The sequence below is a fragment of the Temnothorax americanus genome, unplaced genomic scaffold (genome assembly GCF_048541705.1).
Source record: "Temnothorax americanus isolate GAGA-0224 unplaced genomic scaffold, ASM4854170v1 Scaffold72, whole genome shotgun sequence".
Lineage (NCBI taxonomy): Eukaryota > Metazoa > Arthropoda > Insecta > Hymenoptera > Formicidae > Temnothorax > Temnothorax americanus.
Window position 1 is genome coordinate 16,750 of NW_027509795.1, and position 21,787 is coordinate 38,536.

At 37.9% G+C, this 21,787-nt stretch overlaps 1 protein-coding gene across 1 annotated transcript in view; it reads right to left on the bottom strand.

Annotated features, from left to right (window-relative positions):
• The window catches only part of Kl-2 (dynein heavy chain 2, axonemal kl-2), a 53,819-nt gene that overhangs the window by 14,044 nt on the left and 17,988 nt on the right, over nucleotides 1-21,787 (bottom strand). The window contains exons 19-43 of the mRNA XM_077422645.1: nucleotides 21,070-21,203; nucleotides 20,794-20,987; nucleotides 19,465-19,693; nucleotides 19,215-19,366; nucleotides 18,879-19,129; nucleotides 17,154-17,374; nucleotides 16,942-17,056; nucleotides 16,052-16,223; nucleotides 14,875-15,050; nucleotides 12,944-13,106; nucleotides 5,814-6,038; nucleotides 5,213-5,501; nucleotides 4,838-4,975; nucleotides 4,430-4,600; nucleotides 3,828-4,119; nucleotides 3,266-3,357; nucleotides 2,967-3,170; nucleotides 2,697-2,902; nucleotides 2,233-2,418; nucleotides 1,237-1,456; nucleotides 989-1,155; nucleotides 612-832; nucleotides 427-536; nucleotides 206-321; nucleotides 31-131 (exon numbers count right to left, since the gene is read on the bottom strand). Of these exons, the coding sequence (XP_077278771.1) occupies nucleotides 31-131; nucleotides 206-321; nucleotides 427-536; nucleotides 612-832; nucleotides 989-1,155; nucleotides 1,237-1,456; nucleotides 2,233-2,418; nucleotides 2,697-2,902; nucleotides 2,967-3,170; nucleotides 3,266-3,357; nucleotides 3,828-4,119; nucleotides 4,430-4,600; nucleotides 4,838-4,975; nucleotides 5,213-5,501; nucleotides 5,814-6,038; nucleotides 12,944-13,106; nucleotides 14,875-15,050; nucleotides 16,052-16,223; nucleotides 16,942-17,056; nucleotides 17,154-17,374; nucleotides 18,879-19,129; nucleotides 19,215-19,366; nucleotides 19,465-19,693; nucleotides 20,794-20,987; nucleotides 21,070-21,203 (4,545 nt within the window). The remainder of the gene's footprint in view (nucleotides 1-30; nucleotides 132-205; nucleotides 322-426; nucleotides 537-611; nucleotides 833-988; nucleotides 1,156-1,236; nucleotides 1,457-2,232; nucleotides 2,419-2,696; nucleotides 2,903-2,966; nucleotides 3,171-3,265; nucleotides 3,358-3,827; nucleotides 4,120-4,429; nucleotides 4,601-4,837; nucleotides 4,976-5,212; nucleotides 5,502-5,813; nucleotides 6,039-12,943; nucleotides 13,107-14,874; nucleotides 15,051-16,051; nucleotides 16,224-16,941; nucleotides 17,057-17,153; nucleotides 17,375-18,878; nucleotides 19,130-19,214; nucleotides 19,367-19,464; nucleotides 19,694-20,793; nucleotides 20,988-21,069; nucleotides 21,204-21,787) is intronic.

A 21,787-nucleotide genomic window follows, 5' to 3' on the forward strand; every position in this document is an offset into this window, starting at 1 on the left:
GTTAAAGATGAAAATATTGCGCGCGTTTACCGAAAATAGGGCATCTCTTCTCCGGGCAGACGTTATGGAAGGTCAATTCGAAGTACTTCCCAAGCTGATCATTCAGCTGAGTCACGAACCACTCTCTGTCCCTGAAAGAAATTGCTCAGCATTTTTTTCTCCCGTATCCCAAGCTAAATTAAGTTAATGCCTCTTGAGCGCTTACTTCACGTCAATAAGCCGATCGCAGAAAACTCGGAAACTCTCGTGGACCCACAATCGTAGAAAAGTCTGCCTGGAATACTGATAGTCCTTATGGCTGCGCAGCAGCCCCTGGAAGACCTGTCGACGATCGATACTAATTTTTGTATTCCGTTATCAGATTACTTTTCGCGAAATTACCGCCAATTGCTTGTCGATTTTTAATCTTTTGATACGCTGTATTACCTTCGAGATATCCCGCAAATTAAATAAGTAATGCATCTTTGTAGGAGTGGGAAGCATCTTCTGGGCCACATTATTGTATAGATCGAGCGAGGCAAACGTTATTTCATTTGCTGAGAAGAAAACACCATTTCATGCAATTTTATACAATTATCAATTACGTTCAACGGGGATTACTTTGCGCTTACATATCCCTTTTACTTCAGCATGAAATTCGGACAGCTGTTGGTTCAACATCGTGCCGTAAATCCTTATAACTTGCCTTTCATTTGGAAAAGTCATGTTAATGACGTTGAATTTCGTAACCAATCGATTTGTGATGACGTTGCGGCCTCCACCGGGTGGTCCCATCGCAGCTATTAATTGCATTTTCTCAATGTATTTCCTCATTTGCTTCTGACGGTCGTACCTGTCAATAACGTTTTATACATTTGTTGCAACAGATTATTTCAACATATATTTCTCGCGACGTTTTTGCTACATTTGTTATGCTTCTTTTACTGTTCTTTTCCATGTTTTTTGTCTGTTACGCGTTTTCTTGTAAATATTTTGCATATAATTTTACCAAAATCCATAATCGATCCACTGGCGAATCAATTCCAACGGCGGTTGCGATCCGTATTTGTCCTTCATGGGCATATTAAAATCGTCCATGACAGTGATCATAATCTTACCGCCTGTGGGAACATAAACTCCTTTCTTCCGTTTTTCCAGTCTACTTTCTATTGCATCCTGAACCAAGAGAGTCAATGTAAAACGTTCATTCAATATTTAAGACTATTATCCATTCAATATATACGTTCCGAGTCTTACTTGTACGTTACCGGATGTAGTTTGGGCCGACATATTTACAAGCAGAACAGCGTATTTTGTGTCGTCTAAAAGCTCAAGTATCGACTGGATAGTGGACGTTTTTCCTGTACCCACTGGGCCCACTACGAGCACCGGAAAACCATTCGATAGAAGAGAACTTACGATGTAATCGTATCGTATCGTGTCTACGGTGGGTACTATTATCTTGTAGAATGGTAGACTGTAAATTGAGTCAAGGATATATTGGAATCCGTTAAGGGATGTGGTATAATAATAAGCTATTGACGCTTAGCAATTTTTGAATTGACAGATATAATTAAATACGATATAATTTGAATTATTCTATTTGAGTATCTAGATATATATATGATTTAAAATATGGAATTTACAATAAATTAAAAATATCTTAATTTTGATATGATTCTGTTTTATTTAAATTATCTAATTTAATATCATAAATTGTAGTTGACCAAAAATACCAAAAAAATTATAATTTATTAATAATAAAATGAAATAGGAGATCAATATAATATATATTTAATTAAAGAAAAATACCATATATACAGTCCACAGGCTGGATTGTGTAATAACATAATAATATTGTGTGAATTTTGTATACTTTATTCCAAATTCAGTGAACTGCGTGCCGATATTTTGTTGGTCTTTCAAAACATAGCTTCTTGTTGGAATAGTAAATCCGCAATCAATAATCGATTTAATGAAATATGTGGATTTTCTGTTTCAACAAAGAGCTGTGTTTTAAAAGTCCGACGAAAAATCTACGCACAGTTTACTGAGTTTAGAAAAAAGTATACAAAATTTACACAATATTGTTAGGCTATCTAGAGCCAGTCCGGACCGTAAATGGCATTTTCTCTAATTGATTATAATTTATCCTGCACCTTCTGTGAGAGAACAAGAAACAATTCGAAATTTTCTAGAAGAAATTAGAATGGCACTCGCGACATACTAATTGAATGTGTTATTATCGCTTACTCGGCTTGAAATTTCCACGCGGGCGATAATTTTTCCTCCCATAAAATGAAAGTACGCAGACGCGCATCCACGTAATACTCGTATACTGTGTCCCGTAACGGAAAAAAACTTTCAATTTCCCTTATGAATTTATCCATTTTCTGGCGACCGTCCTCGTTGACCGAGGCGCACAGTGACCATATCATGCTGCAACGTAGAACTGAATGTAGTTATTTAGTGCTCTCAAATACTATTACCATGTCATTAACTCAGAACTTGTAGTTTAATACGACTTGCAAACTACCGGAGAACAATATCAGTGTCACTTGGAAATGTCCAGGAGCAACTATTAATATTCGAACCCGCGCCGCTTGAATACTGGCTGCGAATTTGTAATTTTATCTCGTCGAAACGCAGTTGTCGCGTCTCATACGGTTTCCCCATCAAGATATATTTGAAAAAAAATTTCAAGAGGCTTGACGTACCAAAAGAAAAACCATATTTTACATATGTTGGAGAAAGCGTCGCGATCCTCGCCTAATTCCACGCCGTTTTGCGGCGTCGCGAGTACTTCGAGAAGTTTGCAGAGCGATTGAACGGCGTTTAATTCGAGGACAGGCACGAGTTCCTCACAATTTCGCCGCTTAAATCCTAGCGTAACGTTGACGCGGCTCTCGAACAATCGATTCATCTGATTGAAAAGTATAATAAAACTATTACGTTTTATCGGGCCGCGATGGATTATTCGTTCTCACCTCTTCGACGAACTCCGGTTTCGCTTCGTACTTTTGCAGCCACGAATCGACGTACGGACGCCAACCGAGATTCTTGTAATCATTATAGATCATGCCTGCTCTGGAGACGGTCGCGGGAGAGGCAGTGGCCAAGTCTTGCACCTCGAAAAGCAACGAAACTTGGTCGGGCATGACGATACGATCGTTATTTACCAGCGTCAGTACCTTAAAACGCAATGTTTTTTTATTTTCAGGAAACGCGCCAGTTAGCCTTATGCAATTTCATCCTAAGGAGAAGCCAAAGGATGGGTGAAGTATACCTTGTTGTCATCCATGACACTGTTCATGTTCTCAATCCAATCAACGTCCACGGGGCCATCAAAGAGGATCCACTTTTCGTCGGCGGTATCCTCTATCAAAAGAGCGTTGAGCTTTAGAGTAGCATGTTTTCCAGGCATAAATCGCGTTAGCGAGAGAGAAAACGGTTTCCATCATAATAATCTTGCTCATATTCTTCCTTCCTTCCGGTTACTTATTATTCATAATTATCAAACCGCGGGCAATATTTTTATACCATCTAATTGGTACGTGTTGCGACACAACACTGATATATTATTTTGTACATTTATATAAATATATATTTATATCATATTTGTAACGAGTATGTATTGTAAAATTTGCAAATTTTCATATTTATGAATTCGCGTTTTTTTTTTTAAATTTTATGTACAAAATATACTTTGTGTGACTCTAAATAGATACGTCTTGATCATAAAATCTATCTTTAAATGTTTCGTATAAATGATTGAATTTGCTGCTCCTTAGCGTCTAATATACTTATTACATCACACATATTACATTGCAATCAATCAAGCGCTTTACCAGAACAAGTTTTCCGCATGATGGACGATATTACTCCGTCGAGCCATTCTCCGGTGGAAAGATTGTACTCGCCGTAGAGTTCACCGAGACTCAGTGCCTTAGGATTAATGGGATGTACGTGAACGGTGTTAAAGCCCGGCTTTCCATCGCTCTTCATTGTCGTCATCGTATTCTGCAAAATCTTCCATGTTGCGGTTTTTGCGGTGTTTGACGCGCCGACGATCATTGTTGAGTGACGCGAGCTCTTCGTCTCGTACAGTTCAATAACTTTCGTCACTATCATGGGAATTGGCTGTAATCCGGATAATTTAAACGATTAATTAATCCCGATGTAGCTAGCTAGATGATTTATCCGGCGATTAATCCGAACAATTTCTATAAATTATACGTTTGCTAACGCTGATGGGGATTAAATTCTAATGATGATTCAAGGAAGATATCAAGCTTGATACATATAAATTGATATTTGTAAGAGTTGGATCAGCATTTATAATTTCTCGATAAATACTCGATAAATGTCCTTAAGGCCACGACATAAAAAATGCGAACGTTGGCACCTTCCAGCAAGCGGAGTTGCGTTATATCCTCCCTAAGTTGATTACCTGCAGCTTCAACTTGATTGCCTCGCTGGTTATATAACTGATAATTTCCTCGTAATCCACGGTTGGTACGTCTACGTTGGGGAAAAGATCTGTGGTGATATCGAGGAATAGCGGTAGGTCGTCCGAGGTAAGCTTGGCGACATTCATGTCTTTCATGGCGAGAATAATTATCTAGATAACATTCAACTTGGTTGATGCAAGTTTATGATGTCCGTGTAGTATAAAAAAATGTTGCGTTTCCGGCGCTTTGAAAATATTTCAAGTAAACGTAGTAACAAAAAATATAACTTAAACGTCATTTTCCCTTAATTTCTAAGCAAAATTTTATTGCGTTGTATTTTGAAAATAACGAAGAATAGTAAAATTCTCTCTCTTGTTAGAGATTAAGTCGTTTTATAAAGTAGTCACCTCCTCATCGGGCAAATTGGGATACAATCGTTTCTTTTTGCCAGCGTATCGAGTCAGCGTTACTATACCTCGCAGACCAAAGTCATAATGGTATTGCTTACTAAGCTGCTGCTGGGCAAGAGAGTATAAAGTAGAAATCTACAAAGTAGAAAAGCATTATGCAGAATTTTCAGCAAATTTTTTTCAGCAAATTAAAATAATATTAAAATTTCTTTACTAATAAATGAAATAAATACTTAAAAGTTATTGGCCATAGAGTAAACAAGAAAACTTCAAAATTGTTTAATAAATTTAATAGTACCACATATTATATCATTATTACTGTTAATTTACGAAATTATTTACAATTAAAAGGTGCTTAGAATTACGAGTAACCTTTCTAGCCAATGCACGGGTGTCTCGAAACCCTTCGCCGAACAAGTTGATTTCGGCAATCATACTACTATCCGGCACCATCATCGAGATTGGTCGGAACATAGACTTTAAATTGTCTGGAAGCTCGGTACGTCCGGCGTAACCAGGATTCATTGTGATGAAGATGCCGCAGGTGTGTACCAGGCTTGTAGCGGCGCCGTCGAGAATGAATCTCGTAAGTCTCTGGGCGAGAGCGGTCAGTATTGATAGGATCTGTTGCGCCACTACTGATAAAACTTCGACGTTAATTCTGCGATTTAAAAAATAGGTGTTTTTAAAAGATCTTTCTCTCTATCTGTCTTTTCATTCGTAGTTTCTTTCATTTGCGTCATGTGATAATAAAACCATCCGACTAATTAGTTTCGCACGGAAAATGAGAATAAAAGAAGCAATTTTTCTATGTTCTATGATAATTAAGTAGTAAAATAAATGTATGTTATCTTTTTTTTTATTATATACATTATTAAATTTCCAAACGTTAGTCACGCGTTTTGAAGAGATTCGATCAAGTTTATGACCTTTCTATTTGCCGAAACGGTATTTGGGTTTCAAGAGTATTCACCGATTGAATTCGTCGAAGCATCCCCAGGCGCCGGTTTGCGACAGTCCAGAAAATAATTTGCCCATACTTTTATAGTCCAGCCCTTCCGAACAATTTTGCACGATTACGTTGAAGCCCAACGCTTTTCCCAGGTCCTTTACCGTTTCAGTTTTTCCGGTACCAGCAGGTCCCTTTGGGCTACCGCCGCGATACAAATGAAGAGCCGTTGTCAACGTGATGTAACATCTGTATGTGATATAAATGCAAAGAGTTATTTCATTAATTAATACGTAACATATGTGGAAATGGAAAATTAACAGACGAGAACGCTTTAAATAATCCGCGATTACGAAATTGTACAATTATTATATTATTTTGTACGTATTTTAATGCGCGCTTCAAAATGTTCGACAGAAGAACAATATTACGTATATATATATCGTCGTGTTATATTGAACGCAAGGATTATGTTTCTGGCCGCCCGTATGGGCGCGACGAGGATCTTCATGCAATTTACAGCGTATTGGCGAAATATCTCGACCATATCAGACCCGTATATATTTCGGGGCAGCTGCAATTTTGGCATTCGATTCGAGGAATACATCAGAGAAGTGTGCATATGCTCCAACGCGGTTTGCGATTTAATGCGTCTATTCGAAACACAGGCGGACAGTTCATCTACCTTCGAAGAAATGGGGCGCGGGGCGATTACATGGAAGGCACGGAAGATTAAGAGTCTCCTGCATACTCGGAAAGTGGAGCGCTGTTGTCTTCTTTCCGTAAGACAAATTCTTGGGACTGCGAGAGCGGACAAACGTATCGAGATGGCAATCGTCGTCTATAAATTAAAGCAACGAGAGAGCGGTAGCCTTTTATCGCGATTAAATCGATACCACGTTAAGCAGCGACGGGCGGGATGCGGGATGTCGTTGCTTGCTCCGGCGTTACACGTTTATCCTTTGATGTCGCGCGCGGCGCGCGAAGTACTCTCCTTTCGAGGCCGCTCTTGAGATCGCATCGCATTGTCATTACACCGCATATTACGTCGAGGGCTGTGTCGAGTTATATGGCCACGCATATCCGCGATATTGCGCCGCATCGTCGACCGAAATTGCTGCGCGAACTCTACGCGCGAGACACGCGACAGGCATTTTGCGAAATGCATAAGTATTCTTTTGCTCGATATGATTAAGTTGAAGCATACCGTAAATATGTATAATATTATTGACGGCGTCAGCAGTTTTACTTTTTAAATATCTCTCGTGAACTTTTTTGACCATCTTTCACGCACATATATAATCACTTAATTTCAATAATTAATTTTCAAATAGCGCAATATATTTGTTCCTTTGACATTTTGCATGATTATAATCCTCTCATAATTCGATCGCGTCAGATTTAAGTATACGAAAGTTCCTCGGAGTATGAAGAACATCTTGCAGCTTGTTTGAATTAAGTGATCATCGTATTGCACCTACGACGACACGTGACGTTGTTCCCGCGCTAAGATATAACTAGTTACGTGAAGTATGATGCGCGATAAGTATATCATGAGTTGGCGACCTTGGCTTAATCATGTAACGTGAGCTATTTGATGCGATCAGTATCGGGCGGCAAGTTCCCTCATTAAATGCAACGGCGCACTTAAAACTTTACCTAAATCGTACATGTGCAGAGCAGCAGCGTCAAGCAATCGCCGTAATCGTCAGCCTCGCTGACCTAACCGGGGTTGTATTACATTTGCCAATGTGTCGAACAGTAAGCATTGCCCACGCCGTCGTGTGTTACCCACGCGCGCGTGACAGACGAAATTACGGCTGGCCACGATCTGGTGCCAACTATACGTGACTATATAACTATAGCGCACGAGCGATAACCACTGAGAAACTTCTGTTTCAACATTGCTGAACGGGACGGAGTAGGGTGACCGACTAAATACGTCGTAACGTTACGTCACAAAGTAATTTTGCAAATGGCTCCGCAATCGAGTGCATATACGTATGCCATTATTCGTATTTACCATATACAAATTCACTTGAACGACGTTAAATTTTGTCGAGTATCTGCGGTATAAAAAGCCTCGATAAATTGGCGATGTAATGCGTCTCGATAAAATCGTTGTCGATTAATTTCTTTTACAATTAATTAGAGAAGAAAACATTTTTGATTGGACTGGATTTTGGTAGCCCAATAATAATAATTTTATATATACCTAATACTTTTTCCAACTCGGTAAAATGCGCGCCGATTATTTGTCGGTCTTAAAACATAGTTTTTTGTTGAAACAGTAAATCCACATACTTAACTTGGGAACGGTCATCTAGAATAATTTTTACAATATCGAAAAAAATGTGCAAATTTACCGTATAAATTATGGAAGGGAAAAACACCTACGGTGATATATTTTCAAATCTTTGGTTCGAGAGTGTTCGTGTCGGACAAAAATCCCCAAAAACGAAAATTTGACTCGAGATCAGAGGAGAGTATTTTCATAGGATATTCAAATGAATCGAAAGCATATCGCGTGTGGCTACCGAAATCGCGTAAAGTAATCGTGAGTCGCGACGTGAAATTTTTGAACGAGTCAGCTTTTGATTGTGAATACCAAGAGTTTCTTGAGGACGAGAAACCCGACCAAATCGAAACTAGAGGACACGAACAGAAAGACGAGTTGATTGAGGACCAGGCAGAGGAGCATCACGCCGAAAAACCTCAAGTTGTCATCAAGGAAAGGCATCACACAGAAGTACCTCGAGATGTCATCGTTAGAGCACCTAAACGAAGGGCAACGGAAGGCTCTACTCCTTTACCAACGAGGCTTCAACCACCGAAACGTGGAAGGGGAAGGCCGATGATATTGCGTACCGGATCGGTTGGAAGGCCGAGAAAACTATATCATCTGGACGCTAACAACAATGACGGAAACGATGGTGAGGATAGTGAGGTTTCGGATGATGAGGGTCTACCTGGTGAGACTCCAGACAATGATGACGCGTTTATGGAATGTAACTTAACACACGATCCTGCAACGTGGCAAGAAGCGGAGCAAAGCGACGACGTCGAAGACTGGAGAACAGCCATGGAAGATGAATACCTTGCGCAGATACGTAACAACACTTGGGAAATTGTACCAAGACCGCAAAAGCGAAAAGTGATTAATAGTAGATTTGTTTTCTGTACCAAAGATAGTGGATTAGTCACAAAGAAGAAAGTACGTTTTGTAGCAAAAGGTTGCTCACAACGTGCAGGAAAGGATTCCCATGAAACTTATTCCCCCGTGGCAAGATCGACTTCAATTAGATTATTGGCGGCATTGTCGGCAGAATTGGGGTTGCAAATTCATCAAATGGATGTGGTAACCGCCTATCTCAATGGTGAACTGGAAGAGGACGTGTACACATGGAGGTACCTGAGCAGTTGCACGAGGTATTGACGAAGATCATCGCTGGAAAACACGTAGGTTCAAATGCGGAAATAACTCAAAAAGAAGATATTATAAAAACTGCAAAACGTTGGCTACCTGCTTTGAACGCACATCAAGATGGTGTGTGCTTATTGAAGAAAGCACTTTATGGATTGCGACAATCAGGGTTGCAATGGTATCGTCGTCTTGTGTCAAAATTGAAGCAAATGGGTATGCGACCAACGGACCAAGACCCATGTATGTTTACATCGCGGAGGAAAAATTGCGTGATGATAATTGCGATTTATGTCGACGATATTGTGATCGCAACCAACGATCCGAGCTGGATGAAGGAGGTGAAGCGGAATTTGGCGGAGTCATTTGAGATGAAAGACTTGGGACCAGTGAATCATTGCCTGGGAATAGAGTTGCAACAAGACGAGAATGACTATAGTGTTGTCTTAACACAGCGTCAATACACTGAAACTTGGCATGCAAGATTGCAAACCAGCGAGGACTCCAGTCGATACAAATGTGCAACTGACAAAACCGTCACGAGCTAATGAAAAGATAATGAGGCAATATCCTTTCCAACGTCTCATTGGAGCATTGATGTATCTTGCGGTATCTACGAGACCAGATATCGCGTACGCGGTCAATTTCTTGAGTCAATTCAATACGAACTATTCAACTGAGCACAGGCTGGCAGCCAAAAGAATCCTCAGATACCTGAGGGGCACCGAAGGTCATGGTCTGATGTACCAAAAATCAGATATACCATTGTACGGAGTAGTTGACGCAGACTGGAGTGCCAACACAGTTGACAGGCGATCGTATTCTGGATACGCATTTATCCTAGCAGGAGCAGCAATATGTTGGGAAGCTCGAAAGCAACGAACTGTAGCGCTATCGAGTGTAGAGGCCGAGTATATGGCCATGTCGGAGGCCACCAAAGAGGCAATTTATCTTCAAGGCTTATTACGCGACACAGCAAGACCATGCGACGGGACCATACTATTCAACGACAACTAGAGAGCACAGCGTTTGGTATACAGCACTGGCGTGCATCATTCAAGAACCAAACATATCGACTTGCGCCACCATTTTATTCGAGATCATTGTGCATCGGGCGCGATTGAGCTTCAGTATATGTCTACCAATGATATGCCGGCAGACATATTAACCAAGGGATTAACCGGACATAAACACATTCAGTGCCAGGATGGTTTGGGGATGATTGCGTTGCGCGAGTAACCTAACTCGAGCCTACGACTTTGAGGGGAACTAACTGGTCGCGACATTACCGACGCTTATCTATTCTATTTTCTGATACTCATGGATTCAGTTCAGTTCTCCTTCTGGCGTCGCACGGTTGACCACGTGTAATCATAATCGTTGTAATCATTCTATATATTAATCTAAATAAAACCGCGTTATATAGAAACAAACTCTAATTACCACCCGCCAACAGCTTTCATGTAAATTACAGTCATTTGCAATTCCGGTCGTAAATGTACTTACCCAATCCTAATAATAATAATAATTTTTCAGTTATTTTGCATATAATTGAAAAAATTCGAATTGTTCATAATAGCGTTTTTTTATGCATTATACACATACACAGTTTCGTGATTTATAGATTAGATATTTACTCGGTCGACATTAGTAGTGCAGAAATTCGAATCAGATATAATTTTGAATAATCATACATTTTATATATCTGTTTCGAATTTCTGCACTACTAATGTCGACCAAGTAAATATCTAAAGCTATTTAAAATATAGCCTTATTTAATAAAATTTACATACAGCAACTCAAACTTACCATTTACTTATTATATATAGATAATTCGTAAATAATAAAAACTAGCATGCCCCGCCGGGCTTCGCCCCGGCCCCGGTATTTTTCTATTTTTTTTTGTTATTATGCTATTCGGGGCGGAGACGAATCCAACAAATCATAGATCATTAAAATCTGTCCAGCCGTTCTTGAGTTATAAATGGTGTAACTAACCCGACTTTGTTTTATATATATATAGATTACTGTTAGGCAACAATAAACGGGTTCTATATAATATTTAAATATATAAATGTCGTTAGTCCTAAAAATGGCAGTATAGTGATATATGTTACAACAGTGACATTTTAAATAATTATAGTCTCTTTTTTCTATTTTCAATCACATCTATTCTATTTTCACTGCAGACCAAGCATTTCTAGTTCAATGGATTATGATATGGATCACTTTGTAGAATGTCAAAGTCGAGAATCACCTGTGCCTGCTCTGTCACTTGAAGAAAATAAGAAAAATATTTGACGTACTTAATGAGTAATTATTCGTCTTTATATTGTAAAATATATTGACGTGTGTTATTATTGATACATATTTCTATTTAATTTAAATATATCTTTTATGCATAAAAATAATTTACAAAAGTAGTATTTTAAATAATTTTTAATTATATTACATTTCAATGCAGAGAAACCACTTCAAGTTCAACGGGTAATATTATAAATCCTTTTGTACAATATCAAGGTCAAGAACGTTATACTTTGTCCTTTCGGTCATATAATCAAGCAACAGTGGAAGCAGGCGCAATTGATCCGTATCGCACATATTATGCAATGTAATAATATGCTGCAATAAGTTAAAAACTGACTCTTCTGCACAAATTTAACTTACAACTGTGACATTTTAAATTTAAATAATGACTCTTTTTTCTATTTTAAACACGCCACATTTTAATGCAGACCAAGTACATGAAGTTCAACGGATTATATTATGAATCCCTCTGCAGAACGCCAAAGTCAAGGTCCACCTAATTTGCCCGTTCAATCATTTGCACAAACTACAGTAGAAACAAGCGCACTTGATGAGTAACTATTCGCCTTGCTTATTTTATACACTATATATTGTAACTCCACAACTGTCATTTTTAGCACTTTATAACTTTTATCCTACGTGAGAGCGACGATTTTAACTTATAAGATTTGGATTTAACACGCCAAAATACACAATATTGTTAAATTTCAGCTAAATCGGTGAGGAGGTTATTATTCTTCAGATTTACCCCTTTGTATAATCCGTGATGGACGTCTTTATCAATTCGACCACTGATTGTGAAATAAAGACATGGATTATTGTAGGGGGTCCAGGTTGGTGATATTTTTCGCAATAAATTATTTACAGTGACTTAAAAATAATACATATTAGTATTTAAAGTTAAATCGATTAAATTGATTTAAGAGTACGTAGATTTACTGTTCCAATAAAATACTATGTTTTAAGACCGACAAATAATTGACGCGTAGTTTACTGATTGTGGAAAAAGTATACAAAATTTACACAAAATAATTATTATTAGGCTACCGCAAAGATCTAATCGAAAATGACATCTTCTCTAATTAATTAAGATTTATCGATCCAGTTTTATTTATAATTGTTTAATTATTTTAATAATAACGTAGCAAAAAGTACCATTCTGTTTTCAGTTTTTAGTTAAAATTGCACAAAATTTTATTTTTATGTCTAATCAAATATTAAATAAGTCTGAGTATATGAAGATTGTTCAGCTTTACGCCAAACAGTTAGGTCGCATAAAAGCATCAAATTAAAAAAAAATCAATCCTTTTTTCTAAGAAATTATTTGTTAAAAAAAAGATAAAGGGGAGATGATTAAAATAACGATTGTAATACAAACATGTTATTTAACTTGTTGCAATTAAATAAAACATTTAGAGAAACATACCGATCTGTCAGTGGAGTTATTACAAGTCTCCCAGTGTTACCCAGGTATTCGTATCCATATACAAAATGAGTGTTTGTCTGTCGGACAACACAATCGTCGATATCCGTATCCCAATAAAATCTTAGCTGCGACAGCCACTCGAAATCAGACACGTCTTTACAATCTGAAAAATTTGAAAAGTTAGCTTCCGTTTTTTCATGATTTCATTTATTGCTTCCTCATAGAGGAAGCTTTGTAATGGTAAAAAATTTTTTTTCGAGATTTTGATGGAAATAGGTTTAGAATGTTCTAAAATGTCGAAAAATCATATTAGTAAAAAATGTCCGGAAGTATGTATGTATGTGTGTGTGTGTGTACGGATTTTTGTACACGCATCTACTTCTACAATTTTTTAGATACCAGTTTGAATTTTTGCACACAAATAGAGTATCATAGAAAGTATGTCCTCCTCAAATTTTATTGAAATCGGTCTACCGGTATAGATTTTATGCAGATTTTCCTTTTTTTTGAAAAATGTGTTTTACGCTGCCGCTTTCTCAATATTTGAGATAGCGATTTATTTTTAATTTTATTATATTTTTCAGTTTTTTTTCTACCCCTATATATTTCATATATAATTCATTAAAATTTGATTGAACAGATCTCGTATTACACACATTTGAAATTTCGAAGAATTCGTACATACATAGAAGCTTTATAAAACTTGATCTGATCAACCAAATTTTAACCAATTATATATGAAATAGGGGTAGAAAAAAGACTGGAAAATATAATAGAATTAAAAATAAATCGCTATCTCAAATATTTATAATATCGGGCTGATTTTTTTTATCGATAAAGTATCATTTAAGGAAGGTTGGTATTGAATTTGGCGAAATCTGCATATTGTTTTAGTTTTTAAGTGGACAAGTATTTTTAGTATTTTTTAGTGAATGTACATAATTATTTACGCAGTCCCCAAAAGAGTTAAGTGTGAAATCAGAACCTTTGCTAACACAGCTTCCTCTATGAGGAAGCCAAAACAAATAAATACCGATAATTATACCTCAAATAAAATAAAAACTTGCACACTTAGGAACTATGAGGAAGCAATGTGCAAGTTTCTACTTGCACAATTAAAAACTACGAGGAAACAATGTGCAAGTTTCTACTTGTTTTCCATTTGGATTAATGTGATAAAGAAAGTATATAAGAATAAAGTAGTACAGGAAATGTTACGTAACTCGAAACTCGAAATACTGTTTTACAATATTACAATTATGTGTTACAGAAGGTAAGTATAGCAATCTAATTTTTTCTGTTTTAAATTTATTTTACGAGATGGAGTAGAAAGATATATGCATTAATTTAGAATGCCGTAATTTTTTAAAAGGAAATTTGAGAGAACGTTTAGATACTTTTAAATAAAAAAAACCCGGATCGCATCGAATTAATAGTTTCCAAGATAAAATTTCCCGAATTTCACTTTTTTTTCTTGCGGTCTACTCATATGTAAGCCTTTAATGAAACTCGCCAAAGTAATCAACACGTAAAAAATTACAAAATTATGTATAGTATTATGTGTTAAGAAGAAAAGCAAGAAATTCTCAAAACATATTTCTGCAGATTTTATATTCTTCGAAAAAATAAATCCTCGCTGTCGCATATGTATATTTTTCGCAGCATCCTTTTTCGAGATACTATCGATATACAAATTTACGAGAGGGAACGCGCCGGCGTTTCCTCACTATGGCGCATCATATCGCCAACGATATAATGCCAGGACGTGATGCGGTTGCGTCGCATGGTCCTATAAAGTCCGTAATTTGTTGGTTACATCCGTGTATACATTGAATACACGTTAGCAAAACAAACGCGTAGCAAACAAATATTGAATGGAAATAAAAAGAATTAATCGTTGAGATAGTGCATACGAATCGAGTACGACTCACTCAGTTTGTACATCTTTTCGATGACATCTCTCGCGTGTATCTCAATAACGACGATCGCCTTGAGCTTTAGTCGATCCAGCTTATTCAGATCGCCTCGTATAGCTCCTGAGTATTTGTCCAACGCCTGATTCTGCTTCTTCCTCAGCTTTCGTAACGGCTTCTTGGAGTCTGCCATCCTTAAGTGGGTAAGTCGAACAAAACTAATTAGTCTGTAAAATACATAGACTAACATACGAGCAGCTGCGCTACCTCTTATATAATTTGTCAATTTATCTTTATAAAAATTTTTAGAAGACCTTGAGAAAGACTATCTTTATCCGTATAATATCTTCAAAGATATTGCTAAAGTAATGCGAGAGTATTGTCGCCCTGTTTTTGCAAAATTATTAACATACGGTTTCTCATGTTCTCGTAAAGTTTACGTGTCAACTTTACGAGAACATGAGATAAGAGTAAGACGACGACGCAGCATTGCGATGTACTTTTAGCAATATTGTTTCTCGCGCCGTCCGACGCATCCAGCTCGCCCCTATTTTTCCGACCACCGCACCGCCACCGCGGCGCTCTTTAGCGTCCTTTTTCCGAGGCGCCCGTGCAAAGGAAAGGTACGTTGGGCCTCGCGTAACACGAACGTTACGCGGAGAGACTCGGGACGAGAGGGATTTTATTCGGTGAGTAGGGATACGGTCGTAGGTATGGGTTAAATTATTCGCGGTACGGCTAGTATATGCAAATGAGGGAGAGGAAGAGCGCTGCAGAGCGCTGCCCGAGGTGCCGTCGCCGGATCGCACGACGAGACGTAGAATATGCAAAATTTATCTTATTAGAGTTGCCGTGTCTCCTGTCTCTCTCTCTCTCTCTCTCTCTCTCTTTCTCTCTCTCGGCCGTCCTTCCACCTCTGTGTAGGTTAGCCCTTTCTCACCCTTACATGTCACCATCTCGCCGTCCCGTTCTCTCTAAACTCGTCTCGGTATCCATCAGAGCCAACCCTCACATTTATCCTGTTTCCACTCTTTCCGAGCCGCCGCGCAGCACCGCGCCGCGCCGTGCCGCGTTGCGCCTTCGGCCGGCTCGGTTCAGCTTCAAGCTCGAGTCAGCTCCAACGGGTCCGCCTGTCCGCCTCACGTTCCATAACTAACGCAGCTAAATTTCTCATAGGCAACCCGGGGGTACTCACTTGCAGTGCAGCAGGGTGCGCGTGCAGTCGCTCGTCCATTGGATTTGAGTGGACGTAATGCTCGGCTGGCCCGGCCATTCTTTCACCCACCTGTCGCGTTTCGCGAGCATTTTTCGCAGCGCTGTCCGACACTGCCTCAACACTTCACGCAGAGTCACTCTCATCGCGGCCTCTGCAATTGCCACCCCGCGTTTTTATTCACGCACGCTTCCCGCTGCGAATTCCCACCCCGTCACCTTCTACCCCCGCCTCCCCGTCCCCTCCCGCTCCCCCTTGCGCTATTTCGTTCGCGCATTTTTATCTCTCGCAAACAGAAATCGAAGTTGCACGCTGCCGCGGCTCGGATAATTTACGGGCGAGTCGAGGACCACGTCGGGATTGAGCATAAATTATGGCCAATTTTCTCGCGTTGGCTTTTATTTACGCAACACCCGAATGTAAACCGTTGTAAACGCTTCTCGGTATCCGCGCGCTGAGCATACCGCAGGATATTGTAAATATTTGATGAGTCCGCGTTCACACGTCGCTGATCTTTCTTCTAGTTTTCCACGACGTACATACAAAAGAACTTTGTCGCTTCCATATTTCAAGTGGTAGAAACGCCATTTTCGATTTTGCGAAAAGTAATTTATGACCTTATAAATTTACGCGTGTATATTTCTTTCAATGCGCGCACGCGTTCGCGCGAGTAGATTTCGATGAGATAACAGGAAATAGGATTTATGGAGATAATACACCTTATACACTTGCAGAATGGTAACTACTATGCATCACGAAAGATAATCGGATTTTAAGAATATGACGATGATTGCCAATACAGGGTGAGATATTTAATGACGTATCGGTTTGTTATTCATTTTCTAAGAATGCTGTTAAAGGAACGAACTCACCGAGATCGCACAGCCAATACTCGACTTGACCGTCCAAGAGAACCGGCTCGATAAACTCGACGTACTCTTCATCATTCGAGTGCATCCCGTCAGCTACATATTTCCCAGTCAGCGACTGAAGACGGAAGAGTTGCGATATCAAGGATCTCGGGACTATGAGTTTGTGCAGCAAAAAAAAAAGAAAAAAACAAGAGTAAGAGAATGGTGAATACCTTGGCGAGCTTCAAGGACTTGATGTTCGCGAAGAGCTTCCTGATGTGCGACTGCATGAGGTCCGGTCGTTTAGAATGGGCCAGAATTTCCAACATATCGTCGTTCGAGACGAAGTAAAGTCTTGGAAATACGCGACGCTTAGTTTCCAGGTACTGCTCGAGCGCCAGTTGCAACGCCTCCAACTTGTCGTTGAGTTTGTTCAGGACTTCCAGCAAGCCAGCTAACAGGATCGCCGCGCGATGGGGAGCGGAGAAAAAATGCAAATGCTTTCAATAGAATAGATTTACATTATTTTACAGTATGCGTACGCGCGCGCGTCGGCTCGCCGCCGCTCGATCTTTTATCCTCTTTTACCGTAGTTTCTCTCTCTCTCTCTCTCTCTCTCTCTCTCTCTCTCTTTCTCGCGGGTTTTTTTTAACGCCGGAAACGGACAAACGGTTTGTACGTATCCATTTACATTAATACCCAGGCTCGGTTCTATAGCTTAATTTTAACTCTAGTACAATACTCAGAATGATCGTGCACGCCGGTAAATATAAAATGCCTGATTAAATAATCCTTTCTTTATAAATTATACTTCCACAAATGTACTTAGCGTAAACGTTTTTTTGTAAAAATATTGCGTTAAAATTTCAAATAGTTGGAGAACGTTTATAATGCTACAAGAAATTCTCATTTTTTGATTTACCAAATGTGCAAGCTTTTATTAACTTTCAAAATATTTGTTAAATTAACTATGCTATGCATAATTTAATTGATTTTTAAAGGTATGCGTAAAATGTTACAAAATTATAATATGGAGAATAATGAGAAGAGTTTGGCACTAATTCAAGCATGCATACTAATTATAAAATATGCGACAAAGACTTTTACACTTTTAGTGTCAAGCTGATTTCGGCATTAAATTTAATAAATCTAATTATTGTATAATTTATTTAATATTTTAATAAATTTAATTATTTTAATATTTTGTTGCTTTTTTAAGTGTTTTAATAATATTTATATTATTTTTCGCAATAAAATTTAAAAACTATTTAATTAAGAAATTACATCAACCGACCAAAACCATGGTCAAAATTAATAATGTCTCGATATTGATCTGAAAAAAGTGCTGTGTGAATCCGACAAACCAAGTTGGCTCACAGTTTTTCAATGTTCATATCGGTAAAGACGTTATATATTGCCAGTTACGGTCGATTTAAATTCTTTTAATTGTTATTCTATTCACTGGCGAAATAAAATTTATTATTCTATTTATATTATTACTTTAATGTGTCTTAAATATTTAATAAAATTATTCTTAATTGGGTAAATAAGACCGTCAGTCTCAAATGTGTGTGTGGATGATGCATGGGATTTTTATGGAAATTTACACATTATTCAGCTATAGAGACATGGCACTCAAAGTTAATAATGTATACATATACTTCGTATTATATTCTTTTGTAGATATCAGAATTGTGGAATACGGTTAAATAATGACTGTTTGAACTTTTTACTGAATATATATAATTAAATTGGACAAATATCCTTGTACGAGTATTTAATAAAAATTTTTCTCTTTGAAGAATTACCGCGCTATACGTATACTCATTAAAGTTTTACTTTTGCGTACGCGGAAAAATACGCAATCCGTACGAGTTTTTTAAAAAAATTTAGTTAAATAAATTTTACGATGTTATAATGAACAAATTATTCCTTGAAATCTCTTTAATGACACATACGTGGAATATGAGTGGCTGGCAACGCCAAACCATGAGAAGCCATCCTTGACGTAAGCTCAGCCAACTCGCTTGTCACTTTGTCAAAATTGTCCGTCTCCTTCGGGAGTTGTTTCCTGATGTCCTCGGTGGTGAATATATTGTCGAGATACATGTATCCTCTCTGTACTACCAACACCATTTCCAAAACTTCGCCGATGGTCGACAGTGCCCGCTCCCAGTACTCGACTTTCCGGGCAAATGGTTCTACGAACCTGGGAAAATCCAATATACCCTACTTAATTTAGTATGTCATTAGAGATGTAAACGCGATAACTGGTTTTAGCAAGTGTAATGCACCTCGTTGACTTCATGGACGAAAGTTGCACCTGATGATCCTCCAAAGTCTGAATTACGTCGTTTATAGCTTTTAATTTGTATATTCCTCTATCTTTGTACGGAATCATTGTAATCGGCATTACTTCCCAAGTATCCTTGATACGTTGGAGTCCCTGAAATATTTGTCACATTAAATCCGTATATGATTATTTTACAAAATACTGCTTTAATATATATTATAACGACTTTTATCATTATATCGACGACCTACAATTTCAATGGCGAGTTCCATCGTGGCCGCGTTTGAGATTTCGCTAATCTGCTCCGCAAAATTATGCATTTGCATTCTAATAATCGCTTCTAAGGTAAAGTCCTCCGATGTCTCGTCGAAGTCTCGAGCGATCGTATCTTTGACTCGTTTCCAATGTCTCGGTCTTATCGCCGGATTCTTCAGTACCGTTATTAGCGGTAATGTATGTCGAAATTTATCGACCCTTGATCTGAATATAATGATCTAATATTATACTCTTCAGTATAATTTATGTAAAGGAAATAATTGTATCTGTTATATATCTATGTATTTTTTTTTAAGATTTAAGAAATAAAAATATGAAAGATTCATCATAATTTAAAAACAGGATCTAATTGTAGTGTAATAATATTATATGTTAATAATACATATCAGTCTTACTTATGTTAATTGCAAAAAGATATTAAAAGTGTTAAGAATTGAAATATAAATTTAAAAAAATTAATTTATTTTTTTATATTTAAAATTTACTGGAATAGTATGTGGATCTTCCACATAAAGAATACATTTTCTCCTGTGTACACTGAGAGCAGCGGATTCTTTTGTTTCCTTTTTATTTTTCTTTGTTTAGCTAAAATAAGTAAAATTTTTGCCGCTGGAAATTACGCAGTCATTTACACAAAACGTGCACTTTGTTAGTTCTAGAAAGTATTGTCGAAAGGAGTGGTACAAGTATGCTCACGGCAGTTCGCGTAACCCGTGCGCTTTAGCGGTGCAAAGGTTAATAAGCGCTGCTGTGTAACACGTGGGATTAAGTATATTCTGTCCTTTGCGTTATTTCTTGCGAGGTACTGCATTGGTCTGGAATATGCGTCGCCGCTTACGAGAAAAAATAGAGGAGGCCAAAAGCGCGTAATTGTTTTTATTGACGATTGTTTATTCGGTGGTACATATATATATGTATGTACCTTCCAAATCGACGGCTTTTTTTTTAGATTCCTCGCCCATATGCCACAAAAAAATAGCCGGCAAAAAGGTCTATATTCGCTACAATATTCGATATTCGATGTTGCGACCAATCATCAACAATTACTGTCGATTACGTCCCCGCGCACGATCTCTTTCTTTCTCTCTCATCTTGCTGTCATTTTGAAAAATGGCTATCCATAATCGTACGGACGCGCCAGTTTATACGCGGCCGACCAGTTTCTAGTTTTCGCGAACCGATAAATTGACATCCGGCTAAAGGATGGCTCGCAAATACTACTTTGCGCTTCGTGAAAAATGCACGAGGTCCGGACACATATTTGCCGCGCGCGCGTTTGAAATTGGATTACAACTGGGTCGCACCTGGTATTCTCGACGATATCCCAATTCTTTTCTTTGAGCTCCTTGCTGAGTTTCGTGAGTTTCCGGAGGAGGAGATTAGCGGTTGTGTCCATCTCTTCCAATTCTATCGTCCAGAAATTTCCGGTTTTGTAGCGTTCCCAGGCGTCGTTCCATTCGTCCGTCAATTGCCACACCAATTCGATCACTGCTACGTCCTTTCGCGAGTAGAAAAGCGCCGAGAAGTCGAATAAGTACGAGAAAAAGTGCACGAAGATGGTACATACAAGCGACATTTACTTTATCGAGTAGCGCGAGTTCTCGCGAATCCGGGTAATTTATGCCAAAAATTGTCAGCTGTGATTTTAACAGGCTTTCCCTGTCTCTCAAAGAATATATTTCCTTCTTAAACACGGCTAACCAATTTAAAGCGTCTGTAACAGCAACATAATAATACAATAACTGTACTATAGATAAAAAAAAAGATAATATTTTTATACAGATGAACAATACGCCTGGGTAAAACCAATTAATTTGTTCGCGATCGAGTTACTGCATTAGTTCATTTAACGCTTGTCCCCGAGCATACGCGAATTACCATAATGGTTGCTCGTGTGTTTATAGAGGCAAAGTTCACGTGAAAAAAACCGATCTGAAATCGACAAACTCATTTCATACAGTTGGACGCGGTGCAAAAAAAATACTATGAATAAATAGCACGCTTGCAATCTGCAATAGCAAAGACAATCGTTAAAATTTATTTTTTAATTTTTTGACATTTTTAGATAATATTACAAATTATTACTTTAAACTTTTAACTCGTTATGACAAGTAAATTGTAAAATATTTTTATTAAAACATTTTTGTCCGGTATCCTATAAATTTTATGTTTTAATCCCTTTTTCTTTTACTTTCTTCTTATTTAATTTATAAATTGTAAATTTTTATCTAATGTTAAAATTTAAAATAGTGAATATTATTTTATGCAATTCATTGTCACGCAAATCCATTACAGATT